Below are 23180 nucleotides of genomic sequence, written 5' to 3'. Positions count from 1 at the left end.
CATAAATCAAATCATTAAGTTGTATTCCTAAAACTAATACAATGTTATATGTCAATTATATCTCATTTGTTAAAAATTTGCTGACTCTTTCTTTGTACAGCACATGTGAAATACATACTTTCAATTATCATACTTTCATCATATTCATAATGTTCTCTATTTCCCTCGACCCTGAATCAAAAACAAAAGGTTTATATTGACCACCAACTATCTTCTGTGAATAAAGAAGAGGGTAGAAGGATGCTTAGATGCAACCATTTTCACTCACAATAAAGTCCTTTCCCACCCAGTTGTGGCTGGTGCTCCTTTGGTACCAATCCCAGTGTCCCTGCCCAGTCTGTTATCAAAGCTGATGTCATTAACTGTGCAAGAGAAAAAATCCTCCTGGATTTAGCATGGATTTTCCGATGTTAAGTCATTGAGCACATTTCCCTTCTCCAAGCGTGGCACAAGTAGACACCTGCTTCATATTCTGTGCATAATGATTTTGTCCAGCTCTGCTGTCAAGGAAAATATCTGCCAGCATGCACAGCTCATAGTAACTTGACATCTACACAGGTGGTTCTCAAAGTGTTATCCTCAATCACTAACAGCAGCAGCATCTAGGAATCAGCTAGAAATGTAAAATGTGGGGCTTCATCCCAGACCTACTAAATGAGAAACTCAGTGGCACAGCGTTCAGGTGAAGCTGGAGCACACTAAAGTCTGAGATCCAACAGTATCATCTAAGATGAATGTTGTCAATGTTGCATTCTGCTTTCTCTTTTAATACATTTGTCATGGACTTTGTAGCTATTTTTGAAAGTATTTCAGCAACAGTGTGAACTATAATAGTTTTGACTGGCAGAAGTACAAATTTGAATAACCCTCTGTTTTGCTCTCTTCTCCGAGTTCATTGACAATATTATTCAATATTACATACTGGAAAGCATTATTTTGTAGTTGTCCTAAAAAACTTGACTGGTTTATGGGGCACATCGCTTTGTTGTGTTAGGAAGTGACCTAAGAGCTTCACATTACAATTTAACCAAGTTTTATAGCAAAAAAAAAAAAAAAAAAAGGAATTAGGGGTGAAGGGATTCTTAGTCTACTAAAAATAATTTTTTGAATATTCATCATCATGCATCCAATTCACCCTTTCTATTTTGGGCTGCTGCATGAAGCCCTCATTCTCAGATTTACTTGTCCCAGCAGACACAGATTTATGTTCCATATTTGCACTGTAACATGTTTTTATTAGGTTTGCAAAGTTTTTCTGAGACATAGTCTTTCACTCTCCAAATGCATGTATATTTCAGAGAACCACTTGCAAACCAATGACCCATTTTTATGAACTGAGGAGAGAAGGCAACACGATAGTAACAAAAAATGCAAATTTATCAGACAACATACAAATGATATGAAGATATGCCATAAACTACTGTTTTCTGACTGTGAGCACATCGATGGACTAACCAACACAGTCCTCTAGTGCATGTGCAACCAATGAAAATATTACGATTATTAAAAATGAAAAAAGATTTCTGTGAAAATAATCATTAAACATATGTCAAATTTGTGAAATGCACGTGAACCAAATTTCCCCGTTACACTTTCCTCTGAAACTCAGCCTACAGAACTCTATTGTATGCTTCCTAAATCCTAAGGGAAGTCCGTTTCCATCCCTTTCCATTCTTCAATAATTTCAATTATCTTATCTGCTAATCTCTCCTCTCCTTATTTTAACTCAGTTCAGAAACTTTACATTGAGTCCCTCTTATGAAATACTCCCCAGATCTTCCAACCTGGGCACAGAGGGAAGACAATCCCTGTTATCCCCAGATTCCCCATATAGTCAGAAAGCAATGCCAGGCTCTTTCATACCAGGCAGGAGATGGAATCCTAAGAACCTGCCCAGAGGAAACAAGCCAAGGGCTGAAGAAGGCCAGAGGGGTAAGAAATCAATCCAGACTCCCCCACAAGGCTTGAGAATGTGCTTGTTTGATCCAGCTAACTCCCCTAGCTGCCTTTTTTTTTTTTGGTCTTTGCAAACACACTTCTCAAAAGCATGGTCCACAGTTTCCGTTGCTTCATCACTTACTTCCTCCTCACACCCTTGCAACACAGCGCCCAGCTTCAACACTTCAGAAGCCTTCGTGGTATTTGATCCCTCCCTCTTTCCTTTCACTCCTTTACACAAGTGCCTCTCACGAGAGGAGGGGGCATATCAGGTGATCAGAATCGCCTGCAGGGCTCTGTCAGCCCCCATTTCAGAATCACCTCCATCAGAGGTTCTCAACCTCCGCTCACAAAAATCACATGGAGAGCTTTTAAAAGATACCAGTGCCCGGCCCCCACTCCCTACCTGTGGTGGCTTTGCAATCTGTCAGCTTGGCTGGATTGAACAACACTTCCCAGAATTCCCTTCCCAGTCAGGGTGGACCACGGAGAGATGCAGCGGGGGGGATGCAGAGGGCGGAAGTGAAGGAGCAGCCCTTCTGCTCATACATCGACACTTCTCCGCTGGCTCACCTCGTTGGCACAGACCAGTGCCCAGACCTGCCCCCTTTCCACCTTCCCCTAGATCCCCCTTCAGCTTCTCCACCTCCTGGGCCAGGTATGTGTGTTTAGCTCTGTGGCAAAGGGTCTTGGCTTCCATAGGACACCCACACCGTCCAGGTCAGAAGCAATAAGAACTGATACAAGTTTCAGTCCATCATTACGGGTCCCAGCTGGTTCTGGCTCTCCGCCACTTCAAATCCATCTTCCCCTCTGACCGCCTGCCCTGTGGGCTCCAGCGTCAGACACAAAGCAACACTTTACAGAGGCCGCCCAACAGCTCTCCACTCCACCCCACCTGTCATCCCCAGGCTGACCTGGGAAAGTACTCATAACAGCCCTCCACGTTTGAAGGCTTTCAGCAACTTCCTGTGTCCCAGCATATCAAGTCCACTCTTCTTACCTGGTATTCAAAGCTCTCCAAACTCTGGCTCCTTCCCACCGGGCCAACCTATCCTTCCACTCCCCCCCCACCCCATCCCCCCGGTGTGAACCCCATCGTTGAGTGCTTTCCCAACTCAATCAGCCCAAGGAAGAACAAAGCAGGGGTCACACAACGAAAAGGGAAAGGGCCTCCCCCGGCCTCCTCGGACCTGCCTAACAACAGAGGCCGCCAGCCTGGTAACGCCCCCTACACACAGCCTACCACCCCACACCACCCCACCTCTCCCTCCCTCTCTCTCTCTCTCTCTCTCCCCTTCCTTCTCTACCCCACTTGCTGCCTCCCACTTATATTAAGGGTAATTAATACGTACACATTTGCATTCTCATTATATTAGAGGCAGAAAGAAAGTAAAGCGCAAATTGTTTTGTAGAGGTGCACCAGACACTTTAATTAGCAGCGGCTGACCCCTTCTTTCATGTCCAGTTAATGCTGCTGCTACTACGAACCTATTCCCTGAGCTAAAGGAGGAAGACTGTATTTAGTTGATTCTCCAGCACAAAAACACAACTTAAACCAAAGCAGATCTTCACACTCCTCTCCCAGCACAGATATTCCAAAGCCAATAAAGCCTTCTTGTCTGCGGGAGCTCTCTACAGCAGCATAGGAACTGGCTTTGAAATTTCCTCGCTGAATATAGAGAATTTCCTTATCCGGGGTGTCTCTTACCTGCATCTTGGAAAGGAGGCCCTACGTAGCTAGGGCATTTGACCTCAAAGCTGTCTTTCTTCAAACACCAAGAGATTGAGAAAAACGGTACTGAAGCGCTGAATGAGGGCCCTCGCCCACTGCTGTTGCTATGGTTCCCATATCATATAATATTAATATGCAAAGTAGGTATTTGACACCTCCCCCCAAGGGCTACATCTGAGTGTTTCAATTTTTTGCTTTTGCCCTTTTTGTTACCCATTCATATGCAAATGTTTGTATTGGAAACTTGCTCTGTAGATTCCTCCACAAAAATACTCACCCATACTTCTCTGCAAGTCCTCTGGCTTCTTCCTCTTTTACTACTCTTTGGTCTTCCAGATCACTCTTATTTCCACATAACACTATATCTGGGTTTTCACAATATGCATGCATTTGTAGCTGGCCTATTAATATAAGAAAATTTATTATAGGTAAGTAATGTAAGTCTATGATCAGTGGAGAATACATGCAAAAGTGCTTTGAAACTGTAAATGGATATACAGATATAAGGAACTGATATAATTCTTTCAAAGCACCAAGACCCTAAGCTATAAAACTAAATGGATGGGGCAGAGATGTAAAACTAATCCTGTCCTTATGCACATACCCCAGCTTATTTATATCGGAGAGGAACGGGAGAATTTGTTCTCTCTCCAAAAGTTATGTACACACACACACACACACACACACACGCATACACATACAACATAGCTGTCTTTCTTATGAAGGCCATTTGAAAAAAAAAAAAACACTTGGAGGATTTACTAGTGCTTATGGCTAATCTTAAAGCTCTGTTTTTCATATATTTTCTCTCCATAGCAATGACATTTTAAAACAAATTGTCTTTCTATAAACTAACCTACTTCCAGCTGAAATGTTTTTCACATTTTTCTATTATCCTAAGGCAGAATCAATTTATCTAAAACAAACAAAATATAGGATCAAATGAAGATAGAAAACCCAGAATAAATAGTAAATGATTCTGTCACCAGAACCAAGAAGCAGGAGACTACAATTCTTACTCCATAGCTGCTATTTCTTTTCACCTGAAAACATGTAAATAGGCAGTAATTTTTAAAAGCAGTTAAATCAAGGGAACTTCAACTAAGCTAAAGAGCTTAATCTCCCAAAGAAGGAAAATAAAGCCTTATTTCTTCCTCATCACACTCCACAATGAAATGAAAGCAACCCAAACTTGCACAATAAGACATCCTCAAAAAATGTATGGCTTAATTTATTTTTTATCATGGTTAACCAGAAAAGTGTTGACATTTTAGTTCCTCATTATAAAGTCACGTTCGCTATATCTTATCATGAGAAAGTCAAGTCGGCAAGTATTTACTGAGCAATAAGGGAGGCCTGATACTTGGTGTAGAATTCAGGGCACTGACCTTTGCCCTCAAGGGACAGTTAGGGGAAACAAGACCTATACAGGCAAGACCAAACTGTGTACCATTTCCAACAACAGCCGCATCCTTTCTTTCCTCCAGGCTGTTAACACAAGCTGTCCCCACACCCCTGAATACCCAAACACAACCTTCCTTCAGGGACTCCCAACCCTTCCTTTAAGACTTGCCTCTCAGTTACCTCTACTGTGAAACCTTTCTGGTCTCCAGAGAGACTCTGTGCTCTGTTAACAACATATCTGTTCAGTGTCATGGTTATGAGCATGAACTCAGGACCCACGGTGTCTAAGGTGGAATCCTGGCTCTGCCATTTCCCAGCTGTGTGGCCTTGAGGAAGTTATGTGGCCACCCTGTGCCTCAGTTTCCCCATCTGTAAATGGTGATAATGACGGTACTTACTTCATAGGGTTTAGGTGAGGATTAAATGAGCTAATTCAGTGACTCTTCAGGTAAGGTCCATGGACCAGCAGCCTAACCATCACCTGGGAACTTGTTAGAAATGCAGATTCTCAGGTACCACCCCCAGATCTACTGAATCAGGAAGGCTGGGTTTGAGGCCTGGAATCTGTGGTTTTGTTTTTTTTTTTTTTTTTGGCTGTGCTGGGTCTTCGGTTCGTGCGAGGGCTTTCTCCAGTTGCGGCAAGTGGGGGCCACTCTTCATCGCGGTGCGGGGACCGCTCTTCATCGCGGTGCGCGGGCCTTTCACTATCGCGGCCCCTCCCGTTGCGGGGCACAGGCTCCAGACGTGCAGGCTCAGTAGTTGTGGCTCACGGGCCCAGCTGCTCCGTGGCATGTGGGATCTTCCCAGACCAGGGCTCGAACCCGTGTCCCCTGCATTGGCAGGCAGATTCTCAACCACTGCGCCACCAGGGAAGCCCCTGGAATCTGTGTTTTAACAAGCCCTCTGGGGGATCTAGATGCATGCTTGCACTTGACAACCATTAAGTTAATATAATAAAGAATTTAGAGATGCTGTGTATTACCAGTAATAATGTTTAATAGTATTTATTTTGAGGAGTCTGGGAAGTACAATAATTGATAATTTTTCTTTTTCTTTTTTCCCAACTTTTCTACAAAATCTGTGAATTACTTACCGTGGGTTCGATCCCTGGCCCAGGAAAATCCCACATGCTGTGGACCAACTAAGCCTGTGTACCACAACTACTGAGCCTGCGCTCTAGAGTCCGTGAGCCACAACTACTGAGCCCACGTGCCACAACTACTGAGCCCATGCACTGCAACTACTGAAGCCCGTGTACTGGGGCCCACGTGCTGCAACTATTGAAGCCTGTGTGCCTAGAGCCTGTGCTCCGCAACAAGAGAAGCCACCGCAATGACAAGCCTGTGCACTGCAACGAAGAGTAGCCTCCGCTCACCGCAACTAGAGAAAGCCCGTGTGCAGTAATGAGGACCCAACACAGCCAAAAAAAAAAAAAAAGGTAAATTAGGGGCGTCCCTGGTGGTCCAGTGGCTAAAGACTCTGCGCTCCCAATGCAAGGGGCCCGGGTTCGATCCCTGGTCAGGGAAAATAGATCCCACATGCCACAACGAAGAGTTCGCATGCTGCAACTAAAGATCCCACATGCCTCAACTAAGACCCGGCACAGCCAAATAAATAAATAAATTTTTTTTTTAAGTAAATTGATTAATTCTTTTAAAAAAATCTCACCAAGGCAAAAAGCACACACATAAATAACTACAACTAGAGGCGGTATGTGATAAGGACCCTGTAAATAGTACAAAATGTAATAGGAGTTAAGAGGAGAGAAAAAATTTAATCCAACAAAGTTATCACAGAAAATTTCATGGAGGCCATATTTTGCTATATTTTAAAGAATAAGTAAAACTCAACTTTTTAAGGAAATGGGACTGGGTGTGGGGAGGGCTTTTCAGACAGAGGGAATAACAAGAATAAAAATATAAAGGCAAAAATATGTTAAAAATATACCTGCTGGGCTCTTTGTCCCATTTATGTGAGGCTACAGAAGAAAAGTTTAGAAATATAGGCTGCTTTAGAGTTTCCCTACAAAACACGCTGCCTGTGGGCATGACTGGCTCATCCTCCAAGCTCCAGAAAGACAGGTGAGTGATACAAAACTATCTGATTCCTCTCAGATTTCAAATTCAGGCCCAGAGGACACAGCGTTCTATTCAGTCTCCTAAACTCAGCAGGGATCACCTTGGGACTCTTACCCCTTGCCCAAGAGGGCATGGACAGATCTTGGGTCAAGGGAGAAGGGACTGCAATGCAGCTCTGGAGAAGCAAAGGGAGGGGGCAGACCTGCTTCCTCCCCCTGGGCCTTCAGCACCCAGGACTCAGCTACCTGCTCAATGCAACACTGCCTCTGTTCTTCTATCACCATTGGTGTGTATATATATATATATATTTTTTTAATCTGACCAAAAAAAAAGAAGAAATGAATGATCTCTCTAATACTCAAAATACTAACAGGAAGAGGAAAAATAAAATGTATAGATAATTAACAAATTTTTATTCCTAATTAAGATTTGATATTACCACCTCTGACACTGAACCTTATACCTTTTTTTAAAAAACGGGGCTGGAGGGAGAAGAAAACTTTCCATTGAAGATGCGAAATCTCCAATATGCATGTTTTCTTTACCTAACTGGGCAAAAAGAATTCTTTTACACTATAAGGAAAACACAAAATAATACATACATACACATGATTTCACATGATTTTGTTCTTCATCTAATTAGCCATAAAGCCCAAATGGACAAGATTTATCTTGTCCAGAGTTTCAGTTTCTGCCAGTGAAAAATAGGTGGGTTGATGCTCTTTCGATGCTAAGATTCTATGAGCCCATCTCTAACAACAATCCTTATAAAGTGCTTGACTTAAGAAAGCCCCAGAATTTGTTCCGATGATGCAAAGGAGAGAATGATGAGCAAGGAATGAAGATGAGAGATTAGAAATAGCCACCACCATTCAGTTGTAAGGGTGTGTGACTCAGGCAGGCATTTAACGAAGTGAAGCCCAGTAAGCATGACTAAATTGGGGAACCTATATTTAAAGTATTAAATAGCTCTTCAACTCTTAGTGATCAACTTAGTTAAGAAAGAACATAAAGGGCCACTGAATCAAGGGGAAAAAAAGGCCACTGAATCAAAAGCCAAAAGCACCATGTCATTGGACAAGTCTGTTACTCTGTAAGGCTCAGCGTCTTCATCCTAAAATTAGGACACACCACCTCCCTGCATCTGCTCACAGGGGGCACGTGGGGATCAGACACAAACTATGTGAAAATGCTTTGAAAACCACAAGGCACTAATAAATTACTTATTTAAAAACTCATTTTTTTCCTTAATTTTTAAAAATTATTTATTTATTTTTGGCTGTGTTGGGTCTTCGTTGCTGCATGCAGGCTTTCTCTAGTTGCGGCGAGCAGGGGCTACTCTTCGTTGTAGTGCACGGGCTTCTCATTGCGGTGGCTTCTTTTGTTGTGGAGCACGGGCTCTAGGCTCGCGGGCTTCAGTAGTTGTGGCACGTGGGCTCAGTACTTGTGGCGCAAGGGCTTAGTTGTTCCGCGGCAGGTGGGATCTTCCTGGACCAGGGCATGAACCTGTGCCCCTGCATTGGCAGGCGGATTCTTAACCACTGCGCCACCAGGGAGGTCCCTCATTTTTTAAAATAAGGTTTTCTACTATAAAAACCACAGCCCATTACCCTTTCATAATACCAAAACTCCAAATTTTTAAGTAGTGGGTGTTTCAAAATAAGTGTTTTCACTTTAAAGATTTGGATGTTAAGAATTTAACATCATAGCCCTCTCAATAGATTCTCTAAGGCAACACTAATGCAACCAACAGAGGAAAACATACATTTGCAACGCAAGAAAATGCTACATTTGGTCAAGTAGCAGGATTTTAAATGGCTACTATAACCAATCATGTAAGAGATTAGGCTGTCTCCAAAGAGCCAAAATGCAGGTTCATATATATTGTACTGGGGACCACTCTGGCCAATGCAGTTCTAGAGGTTTCTATGACGAGATCCTCTTGGTAAATGCTCTGGCCCTAAAAGTAGAAAGGGGGCCTCTAAATACAGAAGAGACATGGAGCCAGGGGTAGGGTCCATTAAGTTTTCAAAAGGGTCAATGTAATATATGTTTTAAACCCTGAGATGGTAAAATAGCTGATAGCACTTCTCTAGGCTTCTATTGCCTCATCTATAAAATGCAGCTAAGAGTCCCCTTTGTGGAAAAGACTGATGAAGAGATTACACAGAAAGCACTCCCTGTATCTAGAGTGCAGGATGCACTCAACAAATGAAAGTTAGCATGACTAGGGAAAGCAGAGTATTTCAGTTATCTTCGCCCCTAAACTAAGAGCCTTGCTCCTTTAAACAGCATCTTAAACAGCACTAGGAGCTCTTACAAAACAACTTACAAAAGAAGTAGAATATAAAAGGGGTTTTATTGCAGGGAGTGGGAAGCAAGAGGCATGGAGACTATTAACACTTACTTATCCAGTTTCTGACACTGAGGAAACTTTGCTCATTTGTCAGATCAAAAAGCAGAAGAAACCCCATAGCATCTCTGAAGAATGCGGTTGTCAAGCTGCGGAACCTGGGAACATAAAGCAGATTGGTCACCTAAACCATGGCCCCACTTTTGAAATATAAAGCCACCAGCAGTGCCCTCAGCCTCTTACAACAGTTCATCAAAAACAAGTTAGATGTTTAATAACATGCCACTGTTTCTAGTAACTTCACATTATATGTGCACATTATACATGCATAAATCTTATTTGTGCAAGATTTACTGAATTATGCTATTACATTAATAGATCATTTCAACAGTGTAAAATTATGTACATAATCAATGACATTGGATAGCATACAAAATATAGTAAATAGGTATCTAGAGCAAGAAAGAATATTTGAAAACAAATCTAGACTTTCTAAAATGCCAACAATTATCCAAAGTTAAACTTGCAATTTTCTTTTAAAATAAAGACCATCTGTGTAAACTTTTAAAAAATTTTAAATAAGTTAGATGATGATATTCCAAACATGTATAATACACTTATTTATCTAACTGATAAAAGTTTATGTGTTAATAGGCCATGTGATTTAAAAACCCATCCCTTGACAGGGATGACAAGAACTAGCTCGTGATTCCTTAGTCGCAGCCAAGAATTTATTGTACAATTAAGAGTTAAATAGGCCAAAAGCAATGGTGCTTGCTGTGTTTGTCTTCTTTGTCCTGTGAAAGCTTGACTTGATTTAACATCACAATGTGTTCCATGACCTATTAATTTTCAGTCTCTAAAGAAATCTCTTATCTCTGAGAACCATTTCTTTGGCTTTAAGGTGGGGATAGTATCCCCTCAGTCTCCCCTGAAAGGTACTCTCTCCACCAAGGATTTATCCTGCTCTCTCCCCCCTCCCTCCCTCTAGTAGCAGGTTTTCTCTTACTTTGCTTTTATGCAAAGCCTGCAACTGACAGGCATAAGCTCCAGGGAAGAAGATACTGGTACGAATCTGTCATCTAATCCGCTCTTCTAAGTTTTCTCAAATATTTCTAATCCATGTTTTTACAAAAAGAGTACTTATCTTTTAGAGATACGTACCAAAATAGTTACGAATGAAATAATTTGCTATTTGGGATTTGTTTCAAAATAATTGGGCGGTGGGGGTGGTGAGAAGAGGTGAGGGATATACGTGAAGTAAGATGGGCCACAACTTGATGGCTGTTGAAACCAAGGAATTAGTACCTGAGTTCACCGTTCTCTCCTCTCTACTTCTGCATATACTCGGAGTTTCCCCATAATAAAAAGTTAAACAAAATCCTTCAAGGAAATTGTGAGAGATAACAGAGCTACAGCTAACTAAAAGCAACTTCAAACAGACTTGTGGTTGCCAAGAGGGGAGAGGGATGGGGGAGGGATGAATTGGGAGTTTGGGATTAGCAGATGCAAACTTTCATAAACAACAAGGTTCTATTATATAGCGCAGGGAACTATATTCAATATCTTGTGATAAACCATAATGGAAAAGAACATAAAAGAGAATGTATATATTTGTATAACTGAATCACTTTACCATACAGCAGAAATTAACACAACATTGTAAATCAACTATACTGCAATTTTTAAAAAGTAACTGTATATGAAGATTTCATGTGACATTTTTGTCAAGCAACCTCTGACCATATAAATTAATTCCAATGAGATTTTCTACTAGGTTTCAACAATCAGGTAAGAATAATGCATGCAACTCTACAGCTTTCTTTGTGGTTGAGTAAAGAGCAAAAGCAAATGGAGAAAAGTATACAGGTCTAAAAAAAGGGTGGGAGAAAAAGAAAAAAGTCCAGAAGTAAAAGGGTCCATTTTGAAAAGGATTCATTTTTCCTTTGACCTTGTATGAAATAAAGCCACCATTATCACCTCAGACTGATACATTTCCTGCTAATTTGGCAGCACGTCTTATCCAGGTGCAAATCAACTAATCAGCTGGCCTTTTCCTACTCAGGTCACTGTGTGAAGAGCATAGTTGTTTTTCCCCTTTCCTCCAGTAAGGAGCATGTAACTGAAGATCTCATACCTCTCCTGCCCTGCTGTGTCCCATAACTGCAGGTGGATTCTCTGGCCTCTGCCAATGGCTCCATCTGGTCCATTGGCTCTGTACACCTAAAATGGAAAAATGAAAGAGAAAAAGAGAACTTCTGAGAGAACTTCTTCTCACTTTCCTATTCAGTACAACTCCCCTAAGCATCTAAACTTCTAAGGGAAATCCCATCTGGAATACAATCTTATTTGTATTTTATTCCAAATAATCGTCTTTGGATAACACAATAATTTGTATTAAATGATGTATGCACATTATATATCTTTATAAATATATTACAAAATATGCAAGTAATACATAATTTGTATTAAAAAATAATAATCAGCTCACCTTTCCTCAAAGTCCCCTCAGGTCACTAGTTTCAAGAAATATTACCTTCTCCCATCCTATCTTTAAAAAGTACTCTTAAAACAATTTTACAGGAAGGACCTCTGAAAATCTCTTCCTCCATCAAAGCAATAAAAACACTGGCAAAAATAGTCAAAATCAACTTTTTCCAAACCCTTAAAATTAACAAAAGCTTGCAACATTCCAAGGAGCACCTATTCAAGAAAAACAGCTGAATATCAGTAAAAATTGTAAGTTTTGTTTGTGCTGTTTTAACTTGTCCTATTCCCATTCCCCCTCCCCAGCTCCAGTGTAGCCTTGAAAACCAACAGATGCACAACTACAGTAGCTGTGAAAACCATCAGTGCAGCAACCACTGTAGGAAGGAGAGGCAGAACAGGTATGGAGTTCCCCAAAAGTCTCATCCCCAGAGTAGTGTCTGAAATCTGCCTGTGAAGCTCCATTCCCAAGTCTTGTCTTTATTTTATCTGACTTAGCTTGCTCTATGAGAAAACCCTATCCTTAGACCATTTGTTGAAAGCAATCAGCAGCAATTATTTAACATCACAGCTACCAAAGGCAGCAAGACCAGTTGGACCTAACAAAAATCTAACCAAAAATCTTAAAGATAAGATATGAGATGTCCACAGAGAGATTTGAAAAGTTTCAAAATATTCCTTGGAACCTACTAGGCCAGGCTCATGTGCATGGTTGTACATATGTCCAGGAAAGACCTAAAAATGCCCTAATCTCTCACCTTTGGCTGACCTTGAGGCTCTTCTCAAGCAGAAGTGAAGGCTAAGGCAGAGTTGTAAACTGCCTGCAGGAGCATTAAGCAAACATCCCAGAACACACACACAGAGTCCCGCAGAGAAAGCTGAGAGATATACTGGCTCAAGAATTTAAGAAACTATCTGTCCACTCATTAGCTGACCACTAAGTTAACTAAGCAGAGACTTCAGTAGCTGCACATAACAAGAAATACAGACTTCACAGAATTAGCCCAAGAACATCACGAAACAAACAGTGACAACAAAAATAAACGGGAAAAACAAGAAACCCTTGGGAATGGGGAGGAATCTGATTTCCAGAGTTGCTACATTCTATCAATTTAAATGTTCAGTTTTCAACAAAATTTATAAGACACACAAAGAAATAGGAACACACACACAGATAAAGCAACCAAAAGAAACCATTCCTAAGGAAGCCCAGATGTTGAACTTACAAGACTTTAAATTAGCTATTATAAATATGTTCAAAGAACTAAAGGAAATCATGTCTAAGGAATCAAAGGAAAGTATGAGAATAATGCCTCACTGAATAGAGAATGTCAATAAAGAGATAGATATTATAAAAAGTAGTAAACAGACATTCTGGAGTTAAAAATTATAACTGAAGTGCAATATTCACTAGAGGGTCTCAAGAGGAGACTTGAACTGGAAGAAGAAATAATCGCTGAATCTAAAGATAGGTCAATTGAGATCATCTAGTCTAGGCACAAAAGAAAAAAAAAAAGAATGAATAAAAGTGAAGAGAGGGAACTCCCTGGTGGCACAGTGGTTGGGAATCCACCTGCCAGTGCAGGGGATGTGGGTTCGAGCCCTGGTCCAGGAGGATCTCACATGCCATGGAGCAGCTGGGCCTGCGTGCCACAACTGCTGAGCCTGCACTCTGAAGACTGCGAGCCACACTACTGAGCCCGTGCACCACAACTACTGAAGCCCACGCACCTAGAGCCCGTGCTCCGCAGCAAGAGAAGCCACCGCAATGAGAAGCCTGCACATAGCAACGAAGAGTAGCCCCCACTTGCCGCAACTAAAGAAAGCCCATGCGCAGCAACAAAGACCCAACACAGCCAAAAATAAATAAATAAATTTTTTTTAAAAAGTGAAGAGAGTCTTGGAGACCTATGGAACACCATGAAACATACAAATATATGCATACTAGCAATCCTGTAAAAAAATAAAAATAAAAAAAAGGAGAGATAGAAAGAGGCAGAAAAAATATTTGAGGAAATAATAGCCAAAAACTTTCCAAATCTGATGAAAAACCTTCATCTGCACATTCAAGAAACTCAATAAACTCCAAGAAGGATAAACTTGCTGATATTGACTAGGCATATCACCACCAAACTGTCAAAATCAAAAGACAGAGAGAATTTTAAAAGCAGCAAGAGAAAAGTGATTCAGTACATGCAAGGGATCCCAATAAGACTAAGAGCTGATTTATCATCAAAAAAAATGAAGGCCGGGCTTCCTTGGTGGCGCAGTGGTTGAGAGTCTGCCTGCTAATGCAGGGGACATGGGTTCGCGCCCTGGCCTGGGAAGATCCCACATGCCACGGAGCAACTAGGCCCGTGAGCCACAACTAATGAGCCTGCGCGTCTGGAGCCTGTGCTCTGCAACAAGAGAGGCCACAACAGTGAGAGGCCCGCGCACCGCGATGAAGAGTAGCCCCCGCTTGCCACAACTACAAGAAGCCCTAGCACAGAAACGAAGACCCAACATAGTAATCAATCAATCAATAAATAAATCTTTAAAAAAAAAAAAAAAAAAATGAAGGCCAAAAGGCAGTAGAATGACAAAAAGTGCTGAAAGAAAAAAGACTGTCAACCAAGAATCCTATATCCAGCAAAGCTATCCTTTAAAATTAAAAGAGAAATTAAGACATCCTCAGAAAAACAAAAACAGAAAATTCATTGCTAGCAGAACTGCCCTGCAAGAAATAATAAAGACAGAGCTTCAGGCTGAGATGAAAGGACCCTAGCCAGTAATTCGAATCCATACAAAGAAATAAAGAGCACCAGTAAAGATAACTACGTGGGTCAATATAAAAGACAGTATAAATGGTTTTTTGCAACTCTTTTCTTCCATCTGATTAAAATACAATTGCATAAATTAATAATCATAAACCTGTGTTGATGGGCACACAGTGTATAAAGATGCAATTTGTATGACAATAACAGTGCAAAGTAAGGGGTAGGAAATGGAGCCACATAAGAGCAGAGTATGGCATTGAAATTAAGTTGGTATTAATCCAAACTAGATTGTTAAAAATTAAGATGACAACTGTAATCCCTAGGGGAACTATTAAGAAAATAATTCAAAAAATATATAGTAAAAAATGAGAAGGGAATTTAAATAGTATACTGGAAAATATCTATGTAACACAGTTGCAAAGAAATAACAAAACAACAGAAAAAAGATAAGATACACAGAAAACAAGTAGCAAAATGGCAGATATAAATCCTACTTTATTAGTAATTATATTGAATGTAAATGTATTAAAGACTCCAAGTGAAAGGCAGGGGTTGGTAGAATGGATTTAAAAACATGATCCAACTATATGCTATCTACAAAAGACACACTTTAGATTCAAAAAGGTGTAAGGAAAAGGATGAAAAAAATATATACCATGCAAACAATAACAAAGAGAGAGCTGGAGTGGCTACACTAATATGAGACAAAATAGATTTGAAGACAAAAAGAGCTACTAGAGACAAAGAAGGATATTTTATAATGATAAAAGGGCTGATTTATTAAGAATACATAGGGATAAAAAGAGAAATAAACAATCTGACAATAATATTTAGAGACTTCAATACTCTTTCAATAATGGATAAAACAAGCAGGCAGATGAACAAGGAAACAGAAGACCTGCAGAACACTGTAAGCCAACTAGACACAATAGACATCTACAGAAGATTTCACCCAACAACTGCAAAATACACATTCTTCTCAGGTACACATGAAACATTCTCAAGGACAGACCATATGTTAGGTCATCAAACAAGCCTCAATAAATTTAAAAACCTGAAGTCATACAAAGTATGTTCTCTAACCACAATGTGGTAAAATTAGAAATCATTAACAGAAAGAAATTTGGAAAATTCATGAATATGTGGAAATTAAACAATACAGTCTTAAATAACCAATGGGTCAAAGAAGAAACACAAGGGAAACTAGAAAATACTTTTAGATGAATGAAAAGCACAACATACAAAAAATATCAAGTGAACTTAAAGCAGTGCTCAGAGGGAAATTTTTAGCAGTAAACACCTATATTAAAAAATGAGAAAGATCTCAAATCAATAACTTAAACTTCAAACTCAAAAAACTAGAAAAATAAGAGTAAACTAAATCCAAAGCAAGCAGAAGGAAAGAAATAATAAAGATAAGAGTAGAAATAAATGAACTTTTCTTTGAAAAAAAATCAAGAAAATTGATAAACCTTTAGTTAGACTAATCAAGGATAAAAATAGAAGACTCAAATTCTTAAAATCAGAAATGAAAGAAAGGACAACACTACCAACCTTACATATGTAAAAAGATTATAAAGGAATAGTATGAACAATTGTATGCCAAAAAATTAGGTAGCTTAGAAGAAATGGAGAAATTCCTAGACCCAAACAATTGAAACTAACTCAAGAAAAAATAGAAAATCTAAAGAAACATATAACCAATAAGAAGACTGATTTCATAATAAAAATAACTTCCCACAAAGAAGAGGCCAGGCCCAAATGTCTTCACTGATGAATCTGATCAAATGTTTACAGAAAAATTAACACCAATCCTTCCCAAACTCTTCCAAAATATAGAAAAGAAGGAAATACTTACTTCCCACCTCATTTTAGGAGGCCTATATTATCCTGACACCAAAATCAAAGATACGAGGGGAAAAAAAACTACAGACCAATGTCCACTCTGAATACAGACACCAAAATACTAGCAAGAAGAATCCAGAAAAATATATAAAGGATTATATACCATGACTGAGTAGAATTTATCACGATAACAACAAGATTGGTTTAACATACAAAAATCAATCAATATTGATTTGTAATGGAATAGAACAGTTGTAGAATAAAGGACTAAAACCACGTGACCATTTCAATAGATGCAGAAAAAGCATTTGAAAAAGTCCAACACCTTTCATGATAAAAATGCTCAACAAATTAGGAATAGAAGGGAACATCCTTGACCTGAAGAACAGCATCTATGAAAAATGCACAGCTTATATTACACTTAATGGTGACTGAATGCTTTCTCCCTAAAAGAAAAGACAAAGATGTTCTCTCTCAACACTTCTATTCAACATTTTACTGGAGGTTCTCATCAGGGCAATTAGGCAAGAAAAAGAAACAAAACATACTCAAGTTGGAAAGGAAGAAGTATAACAGAAGATGGGAATTCCGAACATCTATTTCCTATCTTGTATATAGGAAATCCTAAGGAATAAATACACACACAGATACATACACCCCCTACACACACATGTACAGGTTATATTAGAACTAATAAACAAGTTCAGTAAGGTTCCAGTATACAAGCTCAACTTACAAAATAAATTGTATTTCTATACACTGGCAAGGAACAATTCAAAAATAAAATTAAGAAAACAATTTAATTTATAATAGCATAAAAAGATTAAGATACTTAAGAATAAATTTAATAAAAAAGTATAAAACATATTCTGAAAGCTACAAAATATTGTTGAAAGAAATTAAAGAAGATCTAAATAGGAAAACATTCCACGTTCACAAATCAGAAGACTTAATAGTGTTAAGATACCAATACTCACCAAATTATTCTACAGAGTCAATGCAAACCCTATCAGAATCTCAGCCAGTTTCTTTTGTAGAAATTAACAAGCTGTCCCTAAGATTCATATGAAATTGCAAGGACCCAAAACAATCGTGAAAAAAGACAAAGTGGGAGGACTCATGCTTCCCAATTTCAAAACTTACAATAGGGGCTTCTCTGGTGGCACAGTGGTTGGGAGTCTGCCTGCCAATGCGGAGGACACGGGTTCGAGCCCTGGTCTGGGAGGATCCCACATGCCGCGGAGCAACTGGGCCCGTGAGCCACACCTACTGAGCCTGGGCATCCGGAGCCTGTGCTCCGCAACAAGAGAGGCTGCGATAGTGAGAGGCCCGCGCACCACGATGAAGAGTGGCCCCCGCTTGCCGCAAATAGAGAAAGCCCTCGCACAGAAACGAAGACCCAACACAGCCAAAAATAAATAAATAAATAAATAAATAAAATAAAATAAGGTACCGCTTACTTTAAAAAAAAAAAAAAACTTACAACAAAGCTACAGTAATCAAGATAGTGGCATAAGGATAGACATATAGATAAATGGAATAGAATTGAGAGTCCAAAAATAAACCCTTACATTTATGGTCAACTGATTTTCAACAAGAGTGTCAAGAACATTCAACAGGGGAAAGAACAGTCTTTTTAACAAATGGTGCTGGGACAATTAGATATACACATGCAGAAGAATGAAGTTGGACCCCTATTCACCCTATACCCAAAAATTAACTCAAAATGGATCACAGATCTAAATGTAAAAGCTAAAACTATTTGCATATCATATATCTGATAAGAACATTTATCCAGAATAAACACACAGAAAAACCTCTTAAAACTTAACAACAAAAAAACAACCAATTTCAAAATAGGCAAAGGATCTGAACAGACATTTCTCCAAAGATGATAAACAAATGGCCGATAAGCATATGAAAAGGTGATTGTTCCACAATATTCATCATTAGGGAAATTTAAGTCAAACTTGCAATGAGGTACCACTTCACACCCACTAGAATGGCTACAATCAAATAGACAACAAGAAGAGCTGGTGAAGATATGGAGAAATTGGAACCCTCATACATGGTTGGTGAAGATGTAAAATGGGGCAGCATCTTCCGAAAAATGTGAAAGTCCCTCAAAGTTAAACAGAGAGTTATCATATAGCCAGTCAAATCCACTCCAAGCCTATATAAGTATACTGAAAACATAAGTTCACCCAAAAAATGTATATGAATATTAATAGAAGTATGGTTCATAACAGCTAAAAAGTGAAACAACCGAAATGTCCACCTATGGATGAATGGACAAACAAAATGTGGTATACCAATACAATGGAATATTATTTCATCATAAAAAGGAATGAAGTTCTGATACATGATACAACATTATGCAGAAAACATTACACTAAGTAAAAGAAGCCAGACGCAAAAGGCCACATATTGTATGATTCCTTTACATGATAAATCCAAATGAGCAAATCCAGAGAGTAGATTAGTGGCTGGGGGAGGGAAAATGGAAAAATGCCAAAGGATATGAGGTTTTTTTTGGGGTGATGAAATGTTCTAAAATTTGGTAGTGGTGACAGTTGCACAACTGTGAATATACTAAAAACCCACTGAATTGTACATGTTAAATGGGTCAATTTTATATAAATTATATCTCAATAAAGTTATTTTTTAAAAACAAAGTTATAAAATGGGGATTAGTTAATAAATATAATCACAAGCATATAGGGGAGGGGCAAGATAGGGGTAGGGAATTAAGAGGTACAAACTACTATATATAAAATAAATAAGCTATAAGGATATATTGTACAACACAGGGAATATAGCCAATGTTTTATAATAACTATAAATGGAATATAACCTTTAAAAATTGTGAATCACTATATTGTACACCTGAAACTTATACAATATTGTACAGCAACTATACCTCAATTTAAAAATAATTTTTTAAAATGAAAAAAAAAAGAAAAAAAAAACAGACTCTCTGGTAGTGGAAGGCTTAGGGTGGATCAGAGGGAATGAATATTTCTGTCCTAGAAGCCAGAGACCATTCATTTTTCCCAGGTAGAATACTCTCCACTGCAGGGTTTTTGTCATTAATCTCCTGACTACTTGTTGACCTGCTTCATGGGAACAGCTGCTTTTTCAGTAAGAAATGTAGTTCCTGGACATACTAACCTCCTGCCTTCCTCCCTACCCCACAATAACTTGTCTTGCTGTCCTTTGAAAAATAAATTAAATAAAATTTTTAAAAAATATCCTCTTCCCTTATTCTGCAGAACCTTGCTGTTCCCTTGGTTACCTCCCAGATCCACATGCCCTACCGCCATTCCCATCCCTACTCCAACCTCACACTCCTGGTGGGATCAATGAGTTCTGCCACTTAGTGTTCCCTATGCGATAGCTGAGGCCTTAATTAAGAGAAAATCCATTAAAAATGATATCAAAAATTGAAGAAATAGCCCACAAAACAGGGGTATGAGGACTCTTTAATTTTAGATTCCAACCTTTGTCCTCCTAATTCCTACAAAGTAAACAAAACAGACAGGCAAATGTTGGCTCAGATTATGTTTTTATATAGAAGGATACAGAACTTACCACTCTCTTTTCCCTGAAATCAATGCCGACTGTCGTGATAAATTTGGAGTTAAATTTACCATCTGTGTACTGGTAAAGTACACTGGTCTTCCCTACTCCAGAGTCTCCCAGAGCTAAAAACTTGATGAGGTAATCATAGTCTCCATCAGACATAATGAAGAACTCAGTGGTTCACCTGAAAAATACAAACAAATATATATTTACCAAAAACCAATTAGAAAATATTAGAATCTTCCATGAATAAAATGACTTCCTTTAATATCCAGTTCATCAAGTACTTCTACGTAACACTTATGTGCCTAAGGGTTCTGTGAAGAGAGGATTAGACATTATTCACTATTCCAAGGACTTAATCATTTGCTAGATGAGATGCTACTGAACTTGTAAATAACTAACAGTTTAGGTTAAATTTATTGTGCATATTATAGTACTGTTAAGACAAAAATTCCAAGTGAGAATGAAAATCAAAAAGATAATGGTCACTAAGGCTTATACGCAGATCGTGTAGAACAAGAGTTGACAAAACAAAGAAAGAAAGGAGGAAGGAGAATGTTACAGGAATAACAATAATTCTTAGAGTGCAAGTGGTTCCAACTGCCCCTCCTTTTTCAAAGTCTCCTAGTGCTGCATCCTTGGCTTTTCTCTTTTTACGTGGACATTGAGGCAATTTCATTTATCCTATGCATTTTCACATGTGATTACCATTCCTTCAAAGATAATGTTAAGTTCACAAGTAAAGCTTGGTTTGCACCTTCCTTACAAATTATTATTGTTACTACATATTAAATCAGATCTTTCTAGAATATCACTGCTCACTTGAGAACTGAGTTCCACCATGAAGGGCTCATTTATCTACATTTGCCTTGGTATTCTACAGGAAATGCTACCAATTCAGCTTTTCAATATTGGTCTACCTTTGAGAAGAAATATTCTTGGTTTTACAGCAAGACCTAACCATGGTTACTTTTTATCCTTTGCAATCAGCAAATAGATTCAAACTATTCAAAATATCAGTCTGACTAGAAATATAGTCTGTCTCCAGGGAAGGCTTACTTCTTTTTATCCTCCCATTTCTAATACCGATAAACCCTCCTGAAAATCAGAAAAACAATCAGCTATTCCGTTACCACTGACAACTCTACCTGCCCATTCAACATACATATTCACCCATCCACATACACATCATATGCCCTACATTAGATGCTGTTGATTTTCCTCTCATTGTCCCCTTTTCACCCAGCCATCTCCTGCCCAGAAACTTTACCACAATTCTCAACGCTCCCTATAGGATTATTTCTACAGATCCATAAAATTCATAAAAGCTCAGGCAAGGACATTTATTGATTTTCAAGGTTGCCTCCCCCACCCTATCCTCAATTTGGTGACTCACCTTATGCTCAAAAATCCTGAATTCTGATCCCCAAGAGTTGCTGCAGTGACTTCCACAGAGTCCCTTAGTGCAGAGCTGTGGCCTCACATTCAGATATGGCTGGTCAGTCGACAAGGGCAAAGCCTCTACAAACATTTGGCATTCTATTTACACACTATAAGGAGTGACACTGTACAGATGATGGCTTTCCTATGTTATAGCTTCTGTACTCACAGGTGCAGGTTGCCAGTATTAATGGTGTGTAACAGAATGCCTCTCCAGAAGATGACCACTTGGGTACAAATAAAGATTCTAGTATGTTTTATCACAGTATCTCACTTGGCTCCAAGTTATTCATAAATAAGAGCTAAGAATTGAAAAGTAGGTCCAGATAACATTGAATCATTTTTGGGGGGGGGGCTCCCCTCCAAATAAATGAGGAAGCAGAAAGCAACTCCAAATTCTGCAAGGAGAATGATGCAAGAAGTCGCTGTGGCTACCTTATTTCCTCTTTATTTTTATTTTGAAAAAAGTTGGTCATTTTTATAACTAGTTTCTGTATCATTTCAGGTACAGGAGAAAATGTCACCAATGGCATACTCTTCTAGAATTCTCTAAACCTACTTGAATGGAATTCAAAGACAGATGAACCTATCTCTGCTGCACCAAAATTTAATATGTTTAGTTATCATGGGAGAAGAATTACACAGGTAAGTCTACAAATGATCTTCATGGGTTTTGTCTTCTATTCGTGATGACAGCAATATATAACAGTTTGTTCCCAAACCAAACCATCATAAAGGAAGTGTTAACAAACAAAATACCACAACTGAAGGTATAGATACCACCATTGAAATTAATCATATTTTACACTCTTCAGACTGTACCTTTAGACAATTATCTACCTTGGTGACCTGAAAATAAATGCTCAGACCTTTCATTTTCTGGGTTCAGTTTGCTAAAGAATGAAACAGAACCCAGAGAGTTTAACTCATTTGCACAGTCTAGAACATGTGTCTCCTAACTTCAAGTCCAATGTCCATTCTACCTCAAGCTTTGTGGCCATTACTCAAGTTTTTACAAATGGATGTGGGATTTAAAAGTGACCAGGTATGATATCATACAAGGTAGCCTAACAGGAAACATGTGACTTCTGAAGTCAAGCAGAGCTGGATTGGATTCCGTATCTCCCACATACTGGCTACTCAGATGTTTTTCAGTCTTGGATTTTCAGGTTTCCACTCCATGAAAAAGAAGATAATGTACACCACTTCACACCATTGTTCTAAGGATTGAATGAGATGCTCTTTGTGGAGTGCCCAGCACAATGCTTGGCATATGCTGGGTACTCAGTAAATGTTGGCTCACTCTCTTCTCCCCATTCTGGACAGATCAGACAGGATCTGAAGACCTAGAACAATTTCTAAAATTGCCTCTGGGCAGCTCAAAACATGTATTTCTGGCACAAAAGATTGCTGACTGGCTAAGAGTAGTTTACCGAGTCAGCAAACATCACCTTCTTTCTTGGCTGGTTCAAACCATTTTCAATTAATTTTAAGTAGATATGTCAATTTCAAAAGAGTTATGACCAGCTTAAGAACAGGTTTAAATTGTATAAAAC

At 39.0% G+C, this 23180-nt stretch overlaps 1 protein-coding gene across 3 annotated transcripts in view; it reads right to left on the bottom strand.

Moving 5' to 3' along the window:
- RAB27A (RAB27A, member RAS oncogene family) overlaps positions 1-23180 on the bottom strand; it is a 72040-nt gene that overhangs the window by 5708 nt on the left and 43152 nt on the right. For all 3 annotated transcript variants that reach the window (XM_059913256.1, XM_059913257.1, XM_059913258.1), the window contains 4 exons: positions 20191-20365; positions 11646-11731; positions 9563-9666; positions 3951-4074 (listed from right to left, as the gene is read on the bottom strand). In XM_059913256.1, coding sequence (XP_059769239.1) covers positions 3951-4074; positions 9563-9666; positions 11646-11731; positions 20191-20343 — 467 coding nt within the window. In that variant the 5' untranslated portion in view covers positions 20344-20365. The remainder of the gene's footprint in view (positions 1-3950; positions 4075-9562; positions 9667-11645; positions 11732-20190; positions 20366-23180) is intronic.

The sequence above is a fragment of the Balaenoptera ricei genome, chromosome 2 (genome assembly GCF_028023285.1).
Source record: "Balaenoptera ricei isolate mBalRic1 chromosome 2, mBalRic1.hap2, whole genome shotgun sequence".
Taxonomy (NCBI): Eukaryota; Metazoa; Chordata; class Mammalia; order Artiodactyla; family Balaenopteridae; genus Balaenoptera; species Balaenoptera ricei.
Note: the sequence above shows the minus strand (reverse complement) of the source record. Positions and strands in the feature narration are given on the sequence as shown.